The sequence below is a fragment of the Humulus lupulus genome, chromosome 5 (assembly GCF_963169125.1).
Source record: "Humulus lupulus chromosome 5, drHumLupu1.1, whole genome shotgun sequence".
In the NCBI taxonomy this organism is placed as follows: domain Eukaryota; kingdom Viridiplantae; phylum Streptophyta; class Magnoliopsida; order Rosales; family Cannabaceae; genus Humulus; species Humulus lupulus.
The window spans coordinates 11,790,341-11,815,832 of NC_084797.1; the positions used below are offsets into that span (position 1 = coordinate 11,790,341).

At 32.6% G+C, this 25,492-nt stretch overlaps 1 protein-coding gene across 1 annotated transcript; it reads left to right on the forward strand.

Moving 5' to 3' along the window:
- The first annotated feature begins 2,316 nt into the window (after positions 1 to 2,316).
- LOC133780271 (2-oxoglutarate-dependent dioxygenase 19-like) lies at positions 2,317 to 8,952 on the forward strand. Its single transcript, XM_062220107.1, has 4 exons — positions 2,317 to 2,556; positions 5,132 to 5,355; positions 6,037 to 6,370; positions 8,509 to 8,952. Exons 1-4 carry the CDS (start codon positions 2,368 to 2,370, stop codon positions 8,758 to 8,760), a joined length of 999 nt encoding a protein of 332 aa, XP_062076091.1. The 5' UTR covers positions 2,317 to 2,367; the 3' UTR covers positions 8,761 to 8,952.
- The last annotated feature ends 16,540 nt before the right edge of the window (positions 8,953 to 25,492 follow it).

Here is a 25,492-nt window from a genome sequence, read left to right on the forward strand (position 1 = left end):
TAGCGCAGCTATGCGATTGCTTACATCTGATGATCCAAAGTTACGACTTGTAGAGGAAAGATCCCTGACCCTCTCGTCCAGGCCATCTAGTTCCCCCACGCGCTTCTCGAGCACTTCGATCCTCTGAGTGTTGCTCACCATTTGTGTGTTCTGCCAAGATTTCTCTAACTTGGCTCTGATACCAACTGTCACGGGCCGACTATTTGGGTACTCCAAGTAGATGGAATGTGCGGCACTTGCGGACACTCCAAGCTAGCAAGTCAGCCTACAACACACACCTGCAGGCAAACAAACTCAGTGATTAGCCACAAACACATCTTGGACATGCAACGGGCAATAACGAAGTATGAGCAAGCACAAAGCAAGTCATTCCTTGGAATGTCCACACAACACAAAGCACACAACAAGGAAAGTGGCACGCGATGGCCCAACGAAGACGACAAACAAGTAACACATAGGCAATAAGGAAGCATACCAGGGCAAGTATGGATAAACATCGTTTTATTAATATATAGCATTAATAGGACAAGGGAGTACACATCTTTGGCCCCTATTTGTTGGTGGCCATGGTGCTCCCCTAAGTCACCAGTTCACCTCCCCCTAAGGAGCCTTCTAGGGATACAAGGTCTTCCCAGTAACATATATGATTTTTGTCTGGGAGACATGCATAATTACAAAATTGCTACTAGCCTACCCCATGAGGTTGCTTGGTGCAAGAATTGACTAATGATCAAGCACCAAGGCATGCTCACTTACAAAATGGACCCATGTGGGTGTGCCAAGGGGGCAACACGCCACACCGGACATCACACTCTGATGCCTCAGGCGCCTAGGCTACATAAATTATATGCCAACAGAGGCATCGGTTGACAACCCCAACCGCCTCGGTGATAGCTGGACCAATCAGCTTGCAACATGTCCATCAGGCAAGCCACATGCCCCTTAGACAGACACCTGTTGCTCAGCCAAGCATCTGGGACAAGCACCGTTGGATTCTTCCTACAAAGGATCAAGACACTCCACGTGGATCCTCTTGATAATCCCGAGTAACCGTCTTGTAACCACCTGATCACATCTGTTCACAAGGTACCATCATCAGCCACCACGTGGATGTACTGGCGCGCGCCACCCAGCAAGCGCCCGCACCTATGTGCGCGCACATCCTAACATGGCGCCAACCATCCAACACTTGATTCCCACCTTTTCTTAAGCTTAGCCACACCTTAACATGGCCTAGACACCATCCCTAGGCCATGGCCGAAGACCCTCCCTGGGCCACTAGGGTCACCTTCCCTAAGAAGGATTATGGAGATTTAACCCCCTGGCAGGAACTTATATGATTTTTGCTTGAGAGACATATTTCCATTTTTGGAAACCTTCTCAAACTAGAATCTCCAAGCCCTTTTAACCTCGTATCCTAGACCCCTCTAGGAACCTTTTCGACCATACTCCACCCAAGGATTATGAATTTGGCCTGTGGTGTTTCCATTCACCAAGACCTACGCCCATGCGCGAGCGTGCGTCTGCCTGATGCGCACGCGTAGCCTGATGTGGGGCTAACAACATGGTACAATTATAGTAGCGTAAAGCAATTAATTTGTAGTACTTTTGAGACGATGAAACAAATTTTTTATTGGTTAAAATGAAATATATGAAACAACTATCATTTTTTTAAAATTCACTTTATGTGAAATAAGCCTGTTAGAATTTTAAGAGACTAGAAAGCAATAATAAAAAGTCTTGAGAATGGGAGCTTTTTTTTATTAAACTAAACAATTTTTATAGAGGTCAAAGGGTTTTAAAAGTAGTGTTATTATTTGATACATTAAAGTGTCCAAAATCATAAGATGACATTTTGTGATTAGTTAGCGATACTCCGTAAAAAACTGATACTAGATTACATCAATAACAATATACCACATTCTTACGGTGTTGGACATTACTAGTGCATATTACCATACTCTTCTAAAATAGATTTATGTGACTATTCGTTTGAATGTTACAAATGTTTTAAACGAGAATACGAATACCAGACCATATATTCAACTACCTCGTTTTTATTAAAAAATATATTTAATAAAGAGTCCAATAGTATCCAACACCACCACCGTACATAACATAATAGTAGAATTTCGCATCAGATTTCACATTTTTTATTTTTTAATTATTTTTCTTAAAAGGACTTATTTTAGATCGATGCAGTATTATAGTATTCAATTAATTCTACCTAGTAAGGTCCCGACTTTTATTTGTATAAATTTATGGCTGAGAGAGGGCATCTATCAGTTAATCCTTTGCTTGAAAAAGTAGCTACGTACAAAGCAACTTCCTATAATAATAATTTCTCTCTTTCTCTCCCTCTCTAAAATGGCTAATAATAATAATGTCTTTCTTCAAGGTACGACAGTACTCAATTCCAATAATATTAGCGCAGAAAGTGTTTGTGATGAAATTCCCACCATCGACTACTTCATGCACTTTTCTACTGATCCTAATCAACAAGCCAAAGCCCTCCATTATCTTACTATCGCCTGCCAGAACTATGGCTTCTTTTATGTAAGTATACCATTACTTTTATGTATATATGTATATATATATATATATATATAGAATATTTACGGTTAAAATACTAAAATTTTCATTTTTTTTACACTCAAGTACTATTTTTTTTTTGCGGTGAAAGTACCAAAATAATATATTTTTTTTCTTACATTTTGGTACTAATTGGTAAGTTTGACTTTTGATCAGTTAATAGTCACGTATTAGCTAAAAGTTGGTCCATATTTTGGTAGTTTCACGATCAAAATGAACAAAGTTTTGATATTTATCTGTAAGTATACACAAAGTTTAAATACTTTAGACGCAAATTTCTCTTATTTGTTTCTTAGAAGACAAAAGTAAGTTTTAGGATTTTATTTTATTTTTAATTAAAATAGATTTCTAATATATTTTTAATTTTAAAATCAATTAACATATAATTTTTTTTTATATATTTAAAACTATATTTTAATTTTAAAATCAATTAACATATGTTTTTTTTATATATTTTAAACTATATTTTAATTTTAAAATTACTATATAGGATCTAAAAAATGGAAAACCTAGAATAAAAATAAATCCAATAGTGGTGATTGTAGTATAAATTAAGGGTTCAAAACATGATTATATAATTTTTTTTATGTAAAAATAGTTTTTTATAGAATCATTTAGTTTCATATCACAATTAAAATCTATTTTAAAATATAAAAAATAATTAATTTTTTTAAAATGAAAAAATATATTTAAAATCTAGCTTAATTAAAATAAAAAATAAATTATTAAATAAAAAATTAATATTAAATCCTGAACATATTTTTGTCTTCTTAAAAACAAGGCTATTTAGGATTTTTACCTCCCAAACTATTACCACTACCGTATCGTGCCCCCTAATTTTTTCAGGCCGTTAAAAATTCCCCCCGAAATATTCATAGTAATGTAAAGAAGGACTTCCGTTAACTTTTAACACATGTGGCTAACAGAATGTTGACGTAGCTCTTTACTTGCTAATGTGTCTTGGTCACGTCAGCGCCACGTGTGTAATTTTAAATTAAAAATAATTTAAAATTTTAAAAATCTATTATCTTATTAAAAATTAATGAATTAAATATTAAAAAATAAAATTATTAAATTAAACCATATTTTATATATTAAAAAAAGTAAAACCAGATTTTAAAAAATACTTGAAAAATTAAAATCTAATTTTCACATTTATAACTAAAACTAAATTATATTAAAAAGTAAACTCAAATAAAACTAAAATTATAAACAATTACTTAAATATAATTAGATCTTCTTAACATCACATAATCAAAGTCCCAATTAGAGAAATCGATAACACCAAAATCACAAATCACAACAGGTTTGCTTTCTTTCACTTTCATTCATTTTCCCATGAACAAAATAGCAAAAAAAAAAAAAAAAAATTCCTAGATCTGGCCTTTGCCTCATCTCCATCGCCAACCCTCATCCTCACTCAAGGAGCTCCATCACCGTCAATGACCTCGACCCAACCAGTCCCCGTTAATGACCCAGCCATCACTGACCTCGACCCAGCCGTTCAGTTCCCACCAGATTCAGATGTCTCCGATCTCATCTTCAACCTAGCATTGCCACCCCCGACCTCGACTCAACCAACCTCTGCGGTTCCAATGGAGTTTCAGATTTTCCACAAATGAAGGAAAGCTTGGGAGATGACTTCAAACCTGGTTTGTGTGTAGAGGTGTTGAAGAAGCTCGTGGGGAGAAGTAAGGGTGTGATTGGAAGGAAAATTGTTGGTGAGAATGGGCTTGGTGCCATTTGTAAGGGATCTAGGTTCATGAAGAGAAAAATAATGAGAAAAAAAAAAAAAAAACTGAATTCTATTTAATTTAATTGTTTTTAAATCTGGTTTTTATTTTTTTTATATGGTTTAATTTATTAATTCTATTTTTTATTATTTAATTTATTAATTTTTAATAAGATAATAGATTTTTTAATTTAAAATTACACATGTGGCGCTGACGTGGCCAAGTACACATCATCGAGTAAAGAGCCACGTCAGCATTCTGTTAGCCACATGTGTTGAAAGTTAATGGAAGTCCTACTTTACATCACTGTGAATACTTCGGGGAGAATTTTTAACGGCCTGAAAAAATTAGGGGGCACGATACGGTAGTAGTAATAGTTCGGGGGGTGAAAATCCTAAATAGCCTAAAAATAAATAAGAGAAATGCGACTAAAATATCCAAATTTTGTATTTATTTACAACTAAATAATACATAAACTTTGTGTTTACTTAGGTTAAATACCAAAATTTTGTTTTTTTTTGTGGTGAACGTACTGAAACGTGGACCAACCTTTAACTGACATATGTCTATTAACGGGTCAAAAGTTAGACTTTATGGTTGTTACCAAAATGCAAGAAAAAGTAACGTTTTTGTACTTTAAGTGTAAAAAAAAATTTTGGTACTTAAGTATAAAAAAAGTAATAATTTTAGTACTTTAACCACAAATATCCCTATATTATTATACTTCATACAATGTAAAAAAAAAATTCACATCATCATCATCATATATTGGTAAATGTATATAAATGTGAGGTGCATGCATGCAGCTGGTGAATCATGGTGTTCCCGAAAGCGTTTTGAAGAGTGTTTTCAAAGGAGTATCTGATTTCTTTGATCCAATGGAGTTAGAAAACCGAAGGCAATATGACAGAAAGAGTTCCACAGATAGGATCCGATGGGGCCACCGTTCGTCGCTTGGTGAGAACAGGGAATATCTCAAGATGGCTACTCATCCCCACTACCATTGCCCTCATAAACCAACCACTTTCAGGTAATATATATATATATATTTATATATATATATACTAAAAATCTTTCATTTTGTTTGTAGAAGAAAACGAATTATATATATATATATATATGAGAATTTTCTTATAGGTTCACTTTAAGTTCTACCGGTAGGGCTCTCAGTGTTAACAACCTGTGAACAGTTTTCGGCACGATTTTTTTTTTGACCGTGTATATTGTAGCTATTTAGAGCATCCTGCAAATTTTCATAAAATTCCGAATAATTTACAGTACCGAAAACTAGGTTCAAAAATGTTGTTGCATGCGTGACTAATTTTTTTTATGCGCGTAGAAAACAATATGTTTGAACCTAGTTTTCGGTACTGTAAACTAGTCGAAATTTTCTGAAAATTTACAGAATGCTCTAAATAGCTACAATATTCACGGTCATAAAAAAAATCGCGTCGAAAACTGTTCACGAGTCGAGAAACACTAAAAACCTACCAGTAGGGCTTAAAGTGAAGCCCTATAAAAAAATTGTCATATATATTTTAACAATTTCAAATCAAGAAATAATAATTTTAATCAAATATAGCTAGATTGGAATCCATATTTAGTAGAGTAATTAATAACAGTGAGGGCTTTTTACTCTATATTAATTTATATATATTTAATTACAAACTATTTTTTTATTATTATTATTTGTGATTTTTTTTTATTACAGTGAGGCTATGGGAGATTATTACAGAAGAATGAGAGAAGTGGTACATGGGCTAGGAAAAGCATTATCGAAAACACTGGGATTGGAAGAGTTGTTCATAGAGAAGGCGTTGAAGTTGGAGTCAGGCTTTGATGTGTCTTCCATTAATCTTTATCCACCAAACTTCGAATCCAAAAGTGGTGTGGGTATTCCTGAGCACACTGACCCAGGCTTCTTTGTCTCCCTCACTCAAGATGTTAATGGAGGTCTTCAGATTCTATCCCACACCGGAAAGTGGATCAACGTAAATTATATGCCTTCTAATGCTATTTTGATCAATATTGGAGATCATCTTGAGGTACTTACCTACTTGCTATCCACATACATGCATACATACATTTCTAATTTTTTAGAGTATTGTTATTTCTCATGTCCAAGTCCAACAACACGTGGGGCGACATGGTTAACGATATTGCATAATACTTATTAAATTCAAATGTTTGAGACCTAATACTAAATTGCACTAATAACAATATGCAACCTCTTTTGTTGTTGTGCACATTAGATCTCTTCTTTTTAAGGAAATATATACTATACATTAATTATTTGTTAGCATTTATTAGTTATATATATATTCCTATATGGAGAATTCTAGCGTCCCTCACATGACTTAGTCCTTCATGTGGGGCCCAGATTTTTGCCAAGTGTCAATATTGGATTGGTGTTAAAATGTTGACTTTTTAACTTTTTACTTGGTGTAGCCGGTTGTGTCAACCGACTGTGTTTTTTGAGCTGACGCAGCTTAAATAAATGAGGGGTAGAAGCGTAATTTTAGGTCCAATAAACTGTATAGTTGAGGGTTTTATAGTAAATTTAGATAGGAATTGTGACTTATTTACGATTGTGGACACGTAAATATTTGACTGCAGCTAAATAACTATTATAATTGACTTACATAAATGTATAATAAAATAACGTAACAAAAACTGAAACTTTTTTATTTTTTTAATGCGATATATGAAATGAATAAAATGTGGTGGAAAGTTTTTAATATTAATAATAACTTTTTAAATGTAGGGATTACTGAATGATACACTACATTACCATTTAGTAGTTAATTTTTGCATGGACTTTTTATTTTGCATGAATATTGAGCATATTAGTATAGGTATTAGCTACATAAGAAGTTTCATTATGCTAAGTGACTTTTGAGGGTTTGTTAAGTGAGAAAATTAAAGTACAACATAACGAGAACATATATTTTGGTGTAAGTTTGTATAATTTTTTTTTTCAATTAAGTTTCAATGCTTTGGTTTTTTTTTTGAAGTCCTTTCTCTTTTAGTATTGGATGACTTCATAATCGACGTCTAATTATGTGTGACAATATTTAAAGAAAATAATACTAGTACTATAGCACTTTGCTTGTGTTTTTTTTATTGGAAACAGAGAATAGTGATAATATTTGGAGAGATAATGATTGTAAAAATAATAATTAATGCACTCTTTTTAGTTCAGCTGAAATGCATAGTGAGATATAAGAGTTAAAATGCACACCATATTTGGTGGCTTAGCTGATGAGGAAATTATTTAAAAAATATGAAGAACTCATGAATAGGTGTAAAGAAATGGTAGCTAGTTAAAGAGTAAAATATTAGGGTATTTTTGTCTTTTTGTACCACCAGCCTTTAATTAAAATCTAGTCATTAAACTCAAAAAGTATACACATCGGACGATCCAAACACATTGAATGACTAAATCCTTCAATACTAAGTGAGGGACTCGAGAAGCCCCCTATATATATATATGGAAATTCTCTAATAAGAGTTTTACCAGTGAGACTCTCAGTGTTCTCGACCCGTGAATAGTTTTTGGCGCGAATTTTTTTTATGACCGTGTATATTGTCTATTTAGAGCATTTTGCAAATTTTCAAAAAATTCCGAATAGTTTACAGTACCGAAAACTAGGTTCAAACATGTTGCACGCGTGACTAATTTTTTTATGCGTGTGGAAAACAACATGTTTGAACCTAATTTTCGGTACTGTAAACTATTCAGAATTTTCTGAAAATTTGCAGGATGCTCTATATAGCTACAATATATACGACCATAAAAAAATCGTGCCGAAAACTGTTCACGGGTCGAAAAACACTGAGAGCCCCACTGATAGGGCTTAAAGTGAAGCCAAATTATCCTATATATATTTTAATATTTAAAAAAAACCAATGTACGTACTTGAAGAATAGATTCAAATAAAACATACATGATCAGCTCTACTTAATTATTATGTAAGTCAAATAAAATTCTAAAAGGGTTATCATGACAACATAAATGAAAGAATAAGCATAAATACTGTACTGGTTTGGTAAAATACATGATTAGTGGCAAGTCCAGAGTTAAAACTAGCTAATTAATATTATTAAGTACTCAAAATTCAATATACCAAAATAGATGATATTATATTATTAACTTGTGCATTTGTACGTACTATACATACAGATTCTGACAAATGGAAAGTACAAGAGTCATGTGCATAGAGTGGTGGTAGACAACAACAAAGTAAAGAGAATATCTGTGGCTACACTTCACGGGCCATCGTTGGATGCATTTGTAAAGCCAGCGCCGGAGTTCGTCGACGATGACACTCACCCACCGGCGTATGGTGGAGCCACCTACAAGCACTACTTGCAAGCCAATGGTCATGATGAGATTGATGTTCAATCTAGTATTCACCAATTTCGTTTCCATTAATTTCATTTTAGCCATTATTAATTATTATTTAATATAAAGTTATATGATGGAAGGGATCGATGCAGTTTGAGGGTGATAATAAGTCTTGGTATTTATTACTAGTTTTGAATCTTTATTAAATAATGTTACATAGTGTGGCAGTATGTACCATGTAATAAATAAAATGTCAGGATTAATGCATTTTGAAATAAATTAAGTACTCTTTCTTCAGTCTTCACCACCATGTTTGACAGAAAAAATTTATTAGTTTAAAAAAATATATTTTGGATGACAATACTTACGAATCTAGAAAAATAATAATCATAATTTGAGTTAGTCAAATAACACACTTAAATTATTGTTTAGAAATAATACTCATAAATAATCTTTTAATCTTTCATATTTCAAAATAACATATATAATTTTCGAAGGTGATGATATATCCACCCATTAATATATCTCTTCTATATAAAAAATGTGTAGATAACGGAAATTTTTAGTTTTAATATTTTTTGTAAATAAAATTTAGTAAGTGATTTTTGTAATTAAATTATAAAAAACAGTAAAGGCTGTAAATTTTTATTTTTTGGGATCTTTACATTTATATAACTATAATATAAAATAATTACAAAAATCACCTACAAAATTTTATTTACAAAAATACCTTGCCATGTCATCAAAAAATACCGGATTCGAAAAGTAATATACCTGAATTTGAAACTTTTCCAAAATTCCAATTTTCCTGTTTTTCTAGGTTTAAAAAAGTAACATTTTGGTTACATAAAATGTTAATAAGTTACCAATTAATTACTTTTTCCACTGTTTTTTATACCGCTTTTTAAAACTTTTATTTTATTTTATTTTTATTTTTTTATGGTACGGGGCCCCTCTCTTTCTCTCCACTATATTTTTTTTTTATTAATTTCTTACATTTTCTCTTATCTTTAATTTCAAAAATATTTTCTGGCTACACTGTTAGTTGATTGGGCTCAAAAGTGGTATCATCGCGACCTACTCTTCAATGTAATCATTTTGATATATGAGAAGCATATGTTTTTTGTCCATCGCTAGAGAAGATGAGCAGAATAAAAAGCAATCTTTTAGTTTCTTTTTTATATTGTGTTGACCAAAAAGTAACTAAATTTTAAACTTTATCTAAATTTAATATACTAAAATTATATTCTTATTTTACATTTAAAATATACTATATTGTATTCTAAACAACTTAAATTTATTTAAAAATATTCTGAGGAGGTCTATATGGAACAACCATAGGGTTTTGTTCTTCAAGAAAATGAATATAAAGCGTGTAGGCTTATCAAATCATTCACTACAACAAAATAGGGGTTTTATGACTTTATTTGGGAGACATTGAAAGTTTACAATGTCTCCCAATTAGAGAGACGCTGTAGGCGGAGTCATTGTAGGTATATGTCTCACGTCTCCCATTGGGAGAGGTTGAAAGTCAAACGTTGACTTTCAACCTCTCCCACTGGGAGACGTGGGAAGTCTCCCACCTCTCCCAATGTGAGACATTGAAAGTCTCCCAGATTTAAAAAAATATATAATTAATATTATTTTAATTTTATTTAATAATTAATTAAATTGAAATTATTTTAATTTGATTTAATAATTAATTAAATTGAAATTATTTTAAATTTAATTTAATAATAAATTAAGTTGAAATTATTTTAAATTTAATTTAATAATAAATTAAGTTGAAATTATTTTAATATTAATTTAATAATTAATTAAATTGAAATCAATATTAATTTAAATTGAAATTGACATAATTAATAAAATAAAAATAAGCAAGAAAAAAAAATTGGTTAGACATATATAAGAAACACAATATTTGTTAGACATATTCAAAATTAACAAATATTGCATTGTACATGTATGAAGAAAGAGGTAAAAAATAAGAAAACCTAATAACGAGGCTGGTAACTTTGGATTATCGATAATATATATGTCGTCCATTCTCGTCGCAACTCATCAATTTGTGTCTCTGTATATGGCATACTTGTTAGCTGCAAAAAATATAAAGTGAAATATATTAATTAATTATTTGATTACATTTATATATATGGTTTCAAAAACCTTAAGAACAAATCGACCCCGTTCCTATATTCCGCAGATAACCTATTCGCTAACATCCACTGCTTATCCATATATTCTCATATGTCTATGAAAAAGAAAAGAAATGACATTTAATAAGCACGTGATAAAGTTGGATATCTATATAAAACTAATTGTTATTATCCTAGATAAAATCGGGCAGCATTTCCCCTATAATAGTGACCTAAACATCTGCATGTGAATAGAAAAACAAACAATTCAAACAACATACAATAAGTTTCTTCCTTATAGCTCCGCAGCACACAACCAAATTTCTCAGAACATACTTCACTAAAACACACAAATTCTCAACCTTCCGTTATCACCGCAGCACACAATTTTCATCTCAAAACCTACTTCACTATGGATGAATATTTAAGATATTCAAACTCCTCTAACATTTGTTTAATAATATTAAAAGTAGAAGTAAGAGAATATATATGTATCTCTTGCAATTAATAATCCAAAAGCTAGCAAAATTACTTCACGTAGTAATCGAATTCGTTATTAAATCCACAAACCAATAAAATTAAAATAATAAATAATAAATAAAATATCACTAAATATCTAGCAATATATAACTTATTATTGTAATTTTAGAAACTTAATTACCCCAAATGTGTGATTGATATAGAAATTTTGATGCAAAATACTCTCTAAAATATCATCAACAAAATCACAACCTACGAAATTAAATCAATTAATATATTAAACATTACTAAAAAAATATCACTAAATATCTAATAAGTAAATGATTGTTAAATAAATAAATAAAACTCCAATGAGCCAATAATTAACCTAAACAAAAAATTAATAAAAAATTTCATAACCTAAAAACTCAATAATGAACAAACATAAAACTTTTCATATATTTATATTTTTAGAATTATTTAATAAATTTATTTTAACATAACTATATATATAACAAAATAGTTAGAATTTAAAAAAATAGTTTAAATATATATACAAATATATCTAAATTTCGAAATAAATAATGAAAAAAATGAAAAAAAAAATCATGAACATATATACACTAATGAAATCTATACAATGTGATGGGTTAAATTAAAAAAAACTAAGAAATCCTAAATCTATAGAAACCTACCATGAAAAAACTAATAAATCCTACAATGTATTGAAATAAACGCATAAAAATGTAAAACTAACATAAAATCATGTATATTACTCATCTTAATGATAAACCTATGATTTTTTTTTCAAAATAATTAACTAAAATTCATGAAAATTGATAAAAACTTACCTTAAAACCCTAAAAAATGCAGCCCCCTTCGTATCTTTTGCCTCTGTAATCGACTGATGTGAATGAGGAAGAAGAAGGCAAGGGTTTATAAATATACGTGGGACATCCAACATCTCCCACTGGGAGATGTGGGACACGTGGCACGTCTCCCAGTAGGAGACATTGGATGTCCTCTTTATACATCCAACGTCTCCCACTGGGAGACGTGCCGCGTGTCCACCATATTTTCAACATCTTCCACCATTTTTAATGTCTTCCAATTGTAGCCATTAATAAAAACTTTCAATGTCTCCCACCATCAGACATTTAAAATCTCTGATAAGTTTTAATGTCTTACACCAATGGTGTAAGACATTGTAGGGAGTCATTGTATATCAAATTTGTTGTAGAGATTATATGGTTTGAAACAATCTCCAAAAAAAATGGTATGGGAAGGTTGATAAAGTCTTTAAGTATATTTATACAATTAGGTAGTAATCAAATAGGTAGATTTAATATCATAATATGAAAAATATACTTGACTTATACTATCTCTTGAGAGTCTTTTTTTCTTGTTAAAGAAATAACATTGTCCTTTCTTAGTTAAAATAAAAGGAATGGAACACTGTTGGGTTTTATGCCCTTATAAAACCATGTCGGACATGTAGCACGATTTCATATTATCAATAAAAGTAGTAGAAATCATTTAGTTTGAAAACCGTGTTGCTTGCTTGTTTTATTACATGATTATTGAAATAATACAAACATTTATAAAATCCCGAATATATGGATAGTTACAATTATAGTGACTAGGTCACAGTGGATTATAGTTGTAATTATATGTTCAAAAGAACGAGTCCTAAGATTAGATCAGTGCATTGGATTTTCACTGATTAGGCAATCTACGATATGATCTACTTACACATTCAGGGTGTGATGTCTTGTCCAAGGCATCGACCAAGTAGATAAGATTGGATGTATTTAGTTACATCGGACTAGGAACGATATTGATTATTGATTGATAAATAAGCATCGTTGTTATCAAATCTAATCAATGTCACAACGTTGGCCATATGTTAAGTCGATCTTAATTCTGAGTGATAATATTCTGCTAATTATATTATTTAAATCTTTTGACTTATTCGTTACCAGCTTACCCTACGGTCTAGCCCATACTTACATCTTGGAGATTTATTAGTGTAATTGAGTGGGAGTATTATTCATAGATACGAAATCTATAACTTCTGTATGAGAAGTGAAAAGATGATTTCCTTAATTGCTTTATTCAAAAGGTTAAATGATTGAGATCTCATTTCTGTGATTAAGTTCACGGAAATATCATTTATAAGGAACTTAATGGGAGTTAAGGATAAAATACTGATGAGGGGTAAAACGGTAATTTGCACCCAGCTCGTTAGTAAGTCATCGATAGAGGATTGGCTGATTGTAATGGTTATAACAATGGATAACGTATTTATGGTTTTGAAAATACGTTCTATGAATTCAAGAGTTCAATTCCGAGTCTATAGTGGAGTTACGAGGAATTAATAAGGTAGTGAAATTATTCGTAAATAAATTCACGGTAACTTGTTGGAGCTTGATTTCATGGATCCATGGTCCCTGCATCACCTTTGAGTAAATCATCTAGAATGTCTCAATTAATTGATTTAATTATCAATTAGGATTTTTAAAGTTGACTAGGTCAATTTTGGAAAATTTACAGAGATATGAAATTTAGAGAATAAAAGAGAATCTTTGGGTAAATTTATTAATATTGATAAATTGGTATCAATATAAATAAATAATATTAAATCAAGTTTCAAATTATAATTAGTTAATTTGAATAAGGATTTAATTAATTAATTAAAAATAAATAAATAAAATGTTTTGAATTTAGGCCCAGTTGGGATTTAAATTCAAAACAAAGAGATTGGGCCCAAGTCCATTTATGGCAGCCCAAGGCTTTTATTTTTGTTTATTATTTTTAATTAATTTAAATTTAAATAAATCTCATTAAGTTGCCTATATAAGGAATATGATATCTAGGGTTTTCAAAAGCAAGTCAGTCTCAGTTGATTTGGGTAAGTGAAAACCTAGACACTCTAATCCTTTCTTAGCCACAATCTCTTCTTCTTTTCTAGATCTCTATCTCATGTGTTGAGAACCAGCCCACACTAGTTCTCAGGTTGATCAAAGGCTTGGTGAGGAAGACTGTGTTGCTGATCTTGTTCAATCTCTTGATAATACTCTGCTACAGAAAGGAATCAAGGGTTAGAGAGATTGAAGGATGGAGTTGTTCCAGTTCCGCTGCGTAATGTAAGTTTTTACTTTACTCTGTATTTGTATCAATTTTATAGGAGCATGTTCTAGGAATTTGCATGTTTGTGTGATAATATGTAAATTGCATAAAAATAAATAAAGATCCTACAATGAGTTTTTCCTACAATTGGCCTCAGAGCCATAGGTTGCTAGTTTATTTTCATGAATGAACATGTATGAAATTGATTGATATGTTAGGTGTTAATTGGATGGTACATATTATTGGTGTATGTGTTATGTTTTCTTATGTAAATTTAGCAATAATTTGGTTGTTTTGGATTTAAAAATTGTACAGATTTTTTTTTTTTTTTTAATTTTTGGACTGATTTTTGCAGTGTGTGCTGGGCACGCATGGTGCCGGAACCCGCGCGTGGCAATTTTTCGCAAAAAAAAAAAAAAAAAATTGTATATTTTGTGCAGTTAGGTTTAAAATGTTTAAAATATTTAAAATTGATTATCTAATAATTTTATACATATTTTTTCTTTTTAAAATATTTTGAATTTGTTATCTGATAATCATGATATTTTAAGATTTTTTTTTATTTTTGTTATAAATAAAAATTAAAATTAGTTATCTGATTATTCAAGATATTTTTATTGTTTAAAATATTTATAATTAGTTATCAGATAATATTAGATATTTTAAATTTGGTTAAAATATATTTTGATATTTTAAAATTTGTTAAAATATTTAAAAATAAAATATCTTATCATTCCTAACAACTTAACAACCTTGGTTAAATTAATTATTTGAAATTGAATTTTGTTTGATAAATTCTATTTTAATTAATTTAATATTTTGTAACTTGTTTAATTAATTATATTGAATTTTGTCCGATGAATTCTATGTTAATTAATTATAGTATTTTACAAAATAGTATATTGTTGTGGTATATTTGCATAATTTAATAATACATGCTTATAGAATAACATGTTAGGCCCATCCAATTATTAACATACCAAACATCATTATTAAGTTATTTTTTGCATTTGGGCTTTAAATATAAGTATAATGATGGCCCAATTTTTGCGTTTAAAAAATGTGGGAAAACTCAAATAAAACTTTCATAAAATGTTAGGTTTTATTTGGGCCCAATTGAACATGTAAAGTTCAAATTCCTCTCTTGTGGGTGGTTCCATTTGTGAATGCCCATTTGCTTTGCATTACTAGATTGGGCCTAATCAATTGAATAATAATTAATAAAACAAAGGTTCAAATTCCTGTCTTTTTGGGCTTTGTGTGGAAGTTAGGGAGCCTTAGTAGTGGGTCCGACATATTGAACTCAGCTCTCCTCCATGCAAGCTCGAATTGTTAAGGCCCATTTACCTAAGTTGGACTTAATTGTATTAGGTTATTCTTTTTAGTTGGACCTAATAATTGATTAGAAACATATTAATTCTATTTTTTGGATTAATTTTCAATGATAATTTTAGAATTAATGGAAAAATTATAAACTATGATTTGTTGATTATTTTTATAATTTAGTGAACCTTACTTGGTTTATTGATTATTTTGATAATTTGGAAAACCTAAGTTGATATTTTTTTTCAAAAAGAATAAAATACTAAAATATTTAATAATGAGTTTTAAAAATTTCAATGCGATCTCCACCGTTGATTTAACAAGGTTAGAGTTCAATGGGGCCTCATGGCGCTTTGATTTCGTCTCCCTACGGAAGGTGTTCACTGGACTTCTTAACATGGTTAAATTTCTTAGGATAGATGGTTATAGATGGACCTTCTATAGACTCATCCCTACGGTGACTATAGGAATTAAGTCTATAATAATCGAAACCGTGGGTCAAACTCATAAAGTAAGAAATATTTGTGACTCTCGCCTACCGGGACACATGAGTTTTCGTTACTTTGATCGGATGGAATAGGTAGTTAATAAAAGTCTATGACGTTTTATTAATTGAGATGCTTCTCTATTTAACTACGTGAATATTTGTGACTCTCGCCTACCGGGACACATGGGTTCATGGCTAGCTAAAGTACCTAAGAAATAGAAGATAAGTGTTTCAGTATTTTGCTTATCTCAAAACATTTTGTATGTTATGCTATTTCTAAAATATTTAATGAATAAATGTTTGTCAAGCAATGTGTTGATTTCTACTTAGTTGATAATAGAATCTCTAGGCTTCCCACCTCATACTATCTCTGATCTCTAAAATGTTACTCTATGGTGAGAACCTCACGAAATGTTTGTCCAACATCAATATGGTGTTGATTTTAGACAACATCGAGTTCGTGATAATCAAAGATATTCCTATTTTTCCCGTGCAACGATCACCAAATCCTTCAAAGAGGATTGTTGATGGTAGTTCGAGCAAATGAAAGAATACTAATACTACTAAACAAGCTCAAGGAGAAGCTACTTTGAGCTTCTTCTTCGAAGAGCAAGAGAGGAAGAAATTCATACAAAAAGAACAAGAAGTTAACTGGCAAGGCACCAAATGCTGCAAAGCATCTTGGAGCAAGGCCTGATTATAAGTACACAAAAAAGGGAGTGTTTCCAACTGCAAGGAGACTGAGAATTGGAACAAGATTGCCTGGAACTCAAGGCATATGGAACCCAAAATAATTAAATTTTTCTTGGATGCATGTGATTTTAGAGGATGATACTTCGGTTTTGGATCGCTGAATCACAATCTACTAACACATGCATATACCTTTTTACACTTTTAGCATTGGGAAAGCCATGAAGGATAAAAAGCCACGGCTTGGTATCCATCAAGGGTTGTTCGTATCAAACAAGGCAAAAGGATAAGCTTGAATGAATTTTGGAAATAAATATATTGTTTTAAGACAATGTTTATTTTATTTCGATTTTCAATGGAAATTTTAATTTAAGTTTTTCTTATTACATCAACAACAATTTGTAGTTACTTTCACAGGTAATAAAATCCTATTTCTTTAAATGGATGTGAATTGTGGGGTGGATGTATGAAAAATAGGCTATACCTATTGCAACTAAACGAACCGGATGTTATAAATAATGAGTTGTTTAAGACAGCTAATTCTAGGACTATTAAACGACAAAAAGTCAATAACGTTAGAAATGACGTACCTTTGGCATTTTCGCTTTAGTCATATTTGTTATGATAGGATTCAAAGACTAACAAAGGCTGGGCCTTTGAGGGAACTCACCTAGGGTGATCTACCTATTTGTGAATCTAGTCTCGAGGGCAGAATGACAAAGCGTCCATTCTCTGTGATAGTAGAAAAGGCCAAAGAACCACTAGGGCTAGTATGTTCAAATGTCTGGGGACATATGAATGTTCAAGCGAGGGGTGGTTATGAGTAATTCGTCACCTTCATCGACGATTGCTCTAGAGACTCATGTAAGTACCTAAAGCATAGGAATTCTGCGAATTTGTTAAGAAGTTTAAAGAATTCATTACTATGGCTTTAAAACCAAATTAGATAAAACGTTAAAGATCTTGCGATTTGATAGGGGTGGAGGATATTTGGATAATCAGAACCAAGATCATTTAATTGAACTTGAGGATTTGTCTAAAACAAGCACCAAGGACTTCGCAACAGAATAGTGTTGATGAGCGGTGTGAATCGCACGTTTATGAAAATGTGTGTTCTATGATAAGCTATTAAACTCTACCAACTTCTTACCCAGATCTGTTCTGGAGACATACTACCTAGACCGCATGTGATATTTTTTTTTAAATGTTGTGCCGTCTCAAAAGTTGTCTCCAAGACACCACTAGAATTATGAAATGGTCGTTAACATGGTTTACGTCATTATGGAATTTGGTGGTGTCATGCTTTTTACATGAGGAAAAAGGTAGAAAGCTAGAATAATGAGCTGAGGGTTTGCTGGTTTGATGGCTATTCTAAAGGTACTCAGGGTGGTCTGTTTCATAGTCCAGTAGACAAGAAAGTGTTTGGCTCTACAAATGCTACTTTTCTGGATAACGACTTCATAATGAATTTCAAGTCTCATAGAAAAATAGTATTAGATGGAAAAATGATAAACTATTGTTCCATCCTTACCGACACAAGTCGATGAAAACAAGGTACATTTAGAAACCACTAATCCAAGTCAGAAAGTTACGATGCCTCGTCATAGTGGGAGGATTTCTCGGAACCCGGCACCTATGATATGGATAGTGAAACCCACAATTTGGTTGGGGACACAAGTAACAATGATTCGTTGGCCTTTAAATAGGTAATGGGTAAGTCTGAAAGGGATTTTTGACTCGAAGCCAAGTACCAGGTAATAAAGTCTAAGTACTCTTAATTTGTCTGAGATCTTGTAGATGTGCCATTGGACTTTAGGCCCATGGGGTGCAAGAGGATCTATAAGAAGAAGAGAGGAGTTGATAGAAAGGTCGAGATATTAAAGGCTTGACTCGTGGCAGAGAGAGAAATTTGACTTAGAGAAAAAAATTTCTCGGGTAGCCATGTTAAAATTCATTTAGTATACTCTTATCCATAGCCACAACTCTTGATTAAGAGATAAGGCAAATGGACATCAAAGAAGCATTTTTAATGGCTATCTTGATGAGACAATTAACATGCATCAATCAGAAGGATTTAAAGTAGTTGGACAAGAAATTCGGCAAGCTAAGTAAGTCAATCTATGGACTTAAACAAGCTTCGCGCTCCTGGAACTTAAGGTTAAATGGAAACATTAAGACCTGAGTTTTTGAACAAAATGTAGTTGACCCTTGTGTTTGACAACTTAAGGAAAAAGACATTGTGGTGTTTTGAATCCTTTATGTAGATGATATCTTATTCATTGGAAACAATGTCAAGAAATTATCATACATAAAGAACTGGCTAGAAACGAAATTCCAGATTTCGTTGTAGCAAGTCGTGTTCTTGGTATCCAAAACATCAGGGAAATAAATAACCGAACTTTAGCTCTAACTCAAGCGACCTACTTTAGTGAGGTGCTTGGTCATTACTCTGTAACAAATTCCGAGAAAGGATGTTTAGTGTCTTGACATGGAATTTATTTTTCTAAGCAGCAGTCTCCACAGACTCCTCAAGAGAAAGAAAAGATGTAATGAATTCCTTATGCATTTGAAATTAGAAGTCTAATGCATGCTATGTTGTGTGTTGTGATCGAAGATCTTCTATGCAGTAGGAGTGGTGAGCAAGTGTCAGTAAAACCTTGGAAATAAACAATAGATGGAAGTCGGTATCTTTGATGGACTAGAGACTATATGTTAGTCTTTCTAGGTGGATCTTTATACCTGTTAGGCTACACATATTCAGATTTTAGACTGATGTTGAAGACAAGAAGTCTACTTCTGAAAAATGTGTTTACTCTTGGGGGTGGAGCTATGATTTGGAGAAGCGTTAAGCTATCTGCCATTTTAGAATCCACTTTGGAGGCTGAGTACATAGCTGTGTCTATGGCGGCTAAGGAAATAGTTTGGCTAAGGAAGTTCTATACGGATCTCGGTGTTATTCCAGAAATGGATAAACCACTCATTTTGTCTAGTGATAGTAATGAGGCAATAGCGAATTCGAAAGAACCTCGAAGCTACAAAAGAGCAAAGCATATAGAGAGAAAGTACCACATTATCGAGGATGTGTGGCAAAGGTGTGAAGTGAAGGTGATGAAGATAGCATTGTAAGGCACTCTTTCATATCCCTTTACAAAGATATAAGCAGAAAACATAATTGTGAAGCATGTAGAATGCATGGTTTTGAGAAACATGTCCCATTTCTTTTAAAAGGGAAAGTGGGAGTTTGTTGGGTTTTATGCCCTTATAAAACCATGTCGGACATGTAGCACGATTTCATATTATCAATAAAAGTAGTAGAAATCATTTAGTTTGAAAACCGTGTTGCTTGCTTGTTTTATTACATGATTATTGAAATAATACAAACATTTATAAAATCCCGAATATATGGATAGTTACAATTATAGTGACTAGGTCACAGTGGATTATAGTTGTAATTATATGTTCAAAAGAACGAGTCCTAAGATTAGATCAGTGCATTGGATTTTCACTGATTAGGCAATCTACGATATGATCTACTTACACATTCAGGGTGTGATGTCTTGTCCAAGGCATCGACCAAGTAGATAAGATTGGATGTATTTAGTTACATCGGACTAGGAACGATATTGATTATTGATTGATAAATAAGCATCGTTGTTATCAAATCTAATCAATGTCACAACGTTGGCCATATGTTAAGTCGATCTTAATTCTGAGTGATAATATTCTGCTAATTATATTATTTAAATCTTTTGACTTATTCGTTACCAGCTTACCCTACGGTCTAGCCCATACTTACATCTTGGAGATTTATTAGTGTAATTGAGTGGGAGTATTATTCATAGATACGAAATCTATAACTTCTGTATGAGAAGTGAAAAGATGATTTCCTTAATTGCTTTATTCAAAAGGTTAAATGATTGAGATCTCATTTCTGTGATTAAGTTCACGGAAATATCATTTATAAGGAACTTAATGGGAGTTAAGGATAAAATACTGATGAGGGGTAAAACGGTAATTTGCACCCAGCTCGTTAGTAAGTCATCGATAGAGGATTGGCTGATTGTAATGGTTATAACAATGGATAACGTATTTATGGTTTTGAAAATACGTTCTATGAATTCAAGAGTTCAATTCCGAGTCTATAGTGGAGTTCTGAGCGGGCGTGCGTAGGGGCCGATCGGATGGTGTGTGCGTGCGTCCGAGTAGAGGATGCCGAAGTTGTCAATGGCACGCGTCCGAGGAGATAGGCCTATTGGCCGAGCGGATGATGATGCACCCGAGGAGTCGCATCAAGCAAGCATCCGAGGGGCTGCGCTGGGGTTCCGAGGGGCAGTCACGGGTTGGTCCGAGCGGAGGCAGGCGTGTTCGACCAGCCAGCGCGCATCCGAGGAGTAGACGTATGCACTCGATCGGATGGGGTGTTGGTCCAAGTGGCTCTTGCTTGGTGACCGATCGATGGGTATAAAATTCAAAACAAATCCCTTTGTATCCGAGCAGCCATAAGCATTTTTGAACATTCAGGCAAGAAAAAAAAAAGCCATGGCCGATCGGCCATGAGAACATTTCTCCCTAAACCCATTCCGAAAAAGCTTAAATCCCAAAGAGCACAAACATTTTTCCTCACTAAAAATCCACAACAACAAGATCAAAATAGGAAATTTGAAAGGTTTCAAAAAGTTCTAGGGATCCTATCTATCATCAAATACCCATGGACCTAAATATGCAATTTGGGATAAAAACTTAATTTTTCTTCAAATTTTCAAGAAATTGAAGATAAAATTGATCTACCCATAGCCTATATAACATCAAAACAGCCACAATACACATTATATACCAAAGATTCATGCACAAATTCAAGGGAGAATTTCTTATGGGGGTTTCGGCCTACACATTTTTTCTTAAGCTTTGAAAAAAAAAAAACATAAGTGGAGATGAAGAAGAAGGACTTACCCAAATATATCTTGAAGAAATTTGAGCTTTTTCTTGAAATCCTTGAAGCTTTCAGCAAGAAGAGAGCTTTTGGGGTACACGGCCAAGAGAAAAAAAAAAGATGAGGAAGATGGGGAACTGTTTAGTCTTCTTTTTGCTTATGAGATTATGAGCACTTATGGGTCTATTTAAAGGGAAAAAGTGGAAATTGTCACTTATTCTTAGACTCTTGGAATTCCCTTGGGTATATTTTCTCCCCCACGACTGGAGCAGTTAATTACAGTGATCATGGTCTGCTATGGCGTCGTGGTTTGTTGCATAGGCGGGAAAGTGTACAGTTAGATTTTTTATTGTTGTGTCGTCAGTAGTGGAGAAAAAAGTTTATTATGTGAGAATATCATATAATAAACTTGGGGGAAAATGTTATCCCCAAAATTTGAAAATGATGACGTGGCAATAGAAGTGACAAATGGCAAGGAATGGCTGGGTGATCTGGCTTAGGAGTGATCCGGTAGACCGGTGAAGATTTTTGACTGACCAGTCAAGTGTCATGACCGACCAGTCATGAGCTTGATCGACCAGTCAAGTGTCATGATCGACCAGTCATGTGCATGACCGACCAATCAGGTGCTTGTCCGACCGGTTAGGTGCTTGTCCAACTAGTCAAGTGTTTGGCCGACCGGACATGTGTTTGGCCGACCAGTGAGGATGTGGCCGACCAGTGAAGTGTTTTGGCCCTCCAGTTTTCCTTCTGGGTGTGATGTGGACCGACCAAGCAGAACAGTGCTACGCAAAAGATCCCAGTAACAGCTTCAGCTAGAATCGGTCATACCAGCGCGGGAATCTCTCATTTTATCCCAAAGAATCGCATATTGTTGTATTTTAGATATTACTATTAATTAAATATAGTGAGAATAACAAAATATCCCGATTATGGGGGACTTCATTTGTACGATCCTGAGCCTATAAATACAAAGCTCATGGCATCATTAAAGGGATTCGGATTCTAATTTTCCAGAGAGAGAATATTTGTATCATGAGAGAAATATTGTATTCTTTTAATCTGCACTGAAGAAACTCAGTTGACTCAGGTTCATATGATCTTGAGTGTAGATTCATAATCATAACTCTAAGTGGACTAGGCTATTACCAACACTTTGGGGCTGAACCACTATAAAAATTGTCTATGTCGTATTTTTCTCTTGAAGGTTTTTTGTCGTTTTGACGTCTACACGTCGTTGGCCAAAAACCCGGTCAACAATTGGGGTGTGAGTTGTGAGAAGTGTTGTAAACACTGTGTATTTTTGTTTCTCAATTTCAGTAAAAGAATTGCAGCAGATTTAGATGTTTTTGTGTGTGTGTGTTATTTCTGCTATTATTTTTTATTCTCACTAATCTGATTCATAAGGAAATTCGCTTAATTTTTTCCCAATATTTCTCTTCCCCTTCTCTTAGAAACCCTAACTCAATCTTTGCTTCTTTTCGGCCAGAACTCTACCAGCGCGTTGGTAGTGCTTTGGCCGAAAGGATCCATCTATGTAGCATGTCGGGGGTTGGCATCCCCATGGTGTGGTGTGTTTTCTCCGTGCTCGATTTAGATGGTGGCTTTCTCTCCTAGTGGCTCTATCTTGCATCTATGGCACAGTGGGTGGGGCGAGGGCTTCACTAGTTGGTTGGGCTCGGTTGTTGGCTCCGCCATTGCTCCTTGTTTCTTCGGTGCTAGAGGCTTGCTGCTAGTGGCTGTGGTGTTCAGCTGGGTGGGTAACTTTCTTCTTGCTATTTGTCGAATGTGGGAATTGTGAGTGTGGGCTTCTTCGGTGGGCTCAAGCTGGGCATCATGGTGTTGGATAATGGATAGTTATATGTATTTTTTAGTCTTGTTTTGTTATTGCTTATTTTCTTAGATAGTTTGAATAATGGTGCTTATTGTCATCCTTTGTTAGTTGACGATTACTTGGATTTTGTCATAAATATTGTATTTGATCTTTACCCTTGTCCTCAGATCTATTTGGATTTTAATCATTGTGTCACTGATCTTACCAAAGTGTCTTATAAGAAAGGTGAACTCACTAGTTCAATTATGCGTGGGGATTCTGATTTCGCTTTTAATCTGAATTTATATTACTTGTCAATGGCTTAGATAGCCTTTTTGGATCATCTCTTAGTGAGATATGTATGAACTCTTTGAGCTTCTCCAACCTATAACGAACTTGATCTAAGTTAATCATTTCTAAAATTTTCTTAAAAAAAGAAAAGAAAAAGTAAACATAACTTGTAATCATATCCTAGAGACCACAACAAATCTGTAATCCACTTCAAGTTATACATTCATGTCATCTTGAACATTACTAAACATAAATTAACTAAGGGTAGGACTAAACAAAAAATACATCTATTACCAATTAAACCAGTATCCACCAATCTCAGTAACTGAGTATTTCCTAAAATGGAAGAAAACAAAAAAACTTAGAAAACCCTATTTGGTTAGCTCAAAATTCACTTTAATTAAATTAAATATCATAATCATGTTATATATTATATATATATAGAGAGAGAGAGAGAGAAAAACCATAATCACAACACATACATGTCACAAAGTCTATTTGCACCTTAGCTATTTGCCTAGCATAGTACCCGATTTCCTAAGTTGATTACCCTTCACAAGAATGAGAATCAAATAATGTCGTGTGGTACAATGCATATTATTCTGTTATTCATTGCAGCATATAGTATAAAAATATATGATGGTGAATTTAATGGAAAAATTATACATAGCACTGTAAATTTCAAAAAAAATTGAATAATACAGAGTTTTACAAAATTTACAAAAATACGAATAATAGTTTGTAACAGTTCTGTAATCGCTTGTTACAATTTTCTATTTAGTCTGTACATGTTGTTTGCAAATCGTAACATATAATTACACACTTGTATATTTTAATTATAAATTTATAAACTTTGGTTACAAAAAAATGTATTATTATAAATTTGTAAACTTTGTTTATAAAAAAAAAAGCTCCATAATTATGGTTATGTCCCTCCGTATTTTTGTAATTTTTACCAAACTACGTATTTTTGGTATTTTTTTTTTTAAATCTCAAGTATTTTTGTAAATTTTCCAAATTTAAATCTTCTGTGTTTTTCATCTTTGATCAGGACTTTGAAGCATGTTACGGGCAGAGCTTATAACAGAAAAACTAGATGAAAATATCGTGTTTTTACTTCTGTTTATATAAATATATATTTATATCGTGATGGTTTTAGTTTCTTATTGCAACAATTAAAGGCCAGAAGAGCCTCCAGAACCAATAATGGATGCAAGTTTGGTTGTTACTGGAGTAGCCATGTTGCTCTGATAATTTCACATTTGATCTTAATTATAATATTATACTACAAAAAATCTTAGTTTTAGTCACAATAAATTTTGTGACTAAAAACAAAAAATTTGTAACTAAAAAAAATTATTTTACTTATGTCATCACTAAAAAGTCCATGCTTAAAGGTATTAGTCACAAAAATTACAATTTGTTGTCATTAGATGTATTTTTAGTTACAACAAACTTTATCACTAAAAATATTAGGTTGTAACTAAAACTACATTAGTGACAACTTGTGATTAAGTATGATGTTTTAGTCACAAGTAATTTTTTATTGTTACTAAAAGTTA

Excerpts from the sequence above, each read along its gene's own strand:
- LOC133780271 (XM_062220107.1), top strand. The coding sequence starts at position 2,368 with ATGGCTAATAATAATAATGTCTTTCTTCAAGGTACGACAGTACTCAAT. Across the intron at positions 2,557-5,131 it reads AGAACTATGGCTTCTTTTAT|CTGGTGAATCATGGTGTTCC; the intron begins GTAAGTATACCA and ends GCATGCATGCAG. Across the intron at positions 6,371-8,508 it reads ATATTGGAGATCATCTTGAG|ATTCTGACAAATGGAAAGTA; the intron begins GTACTTACCTAC and ends CTATACATACAG.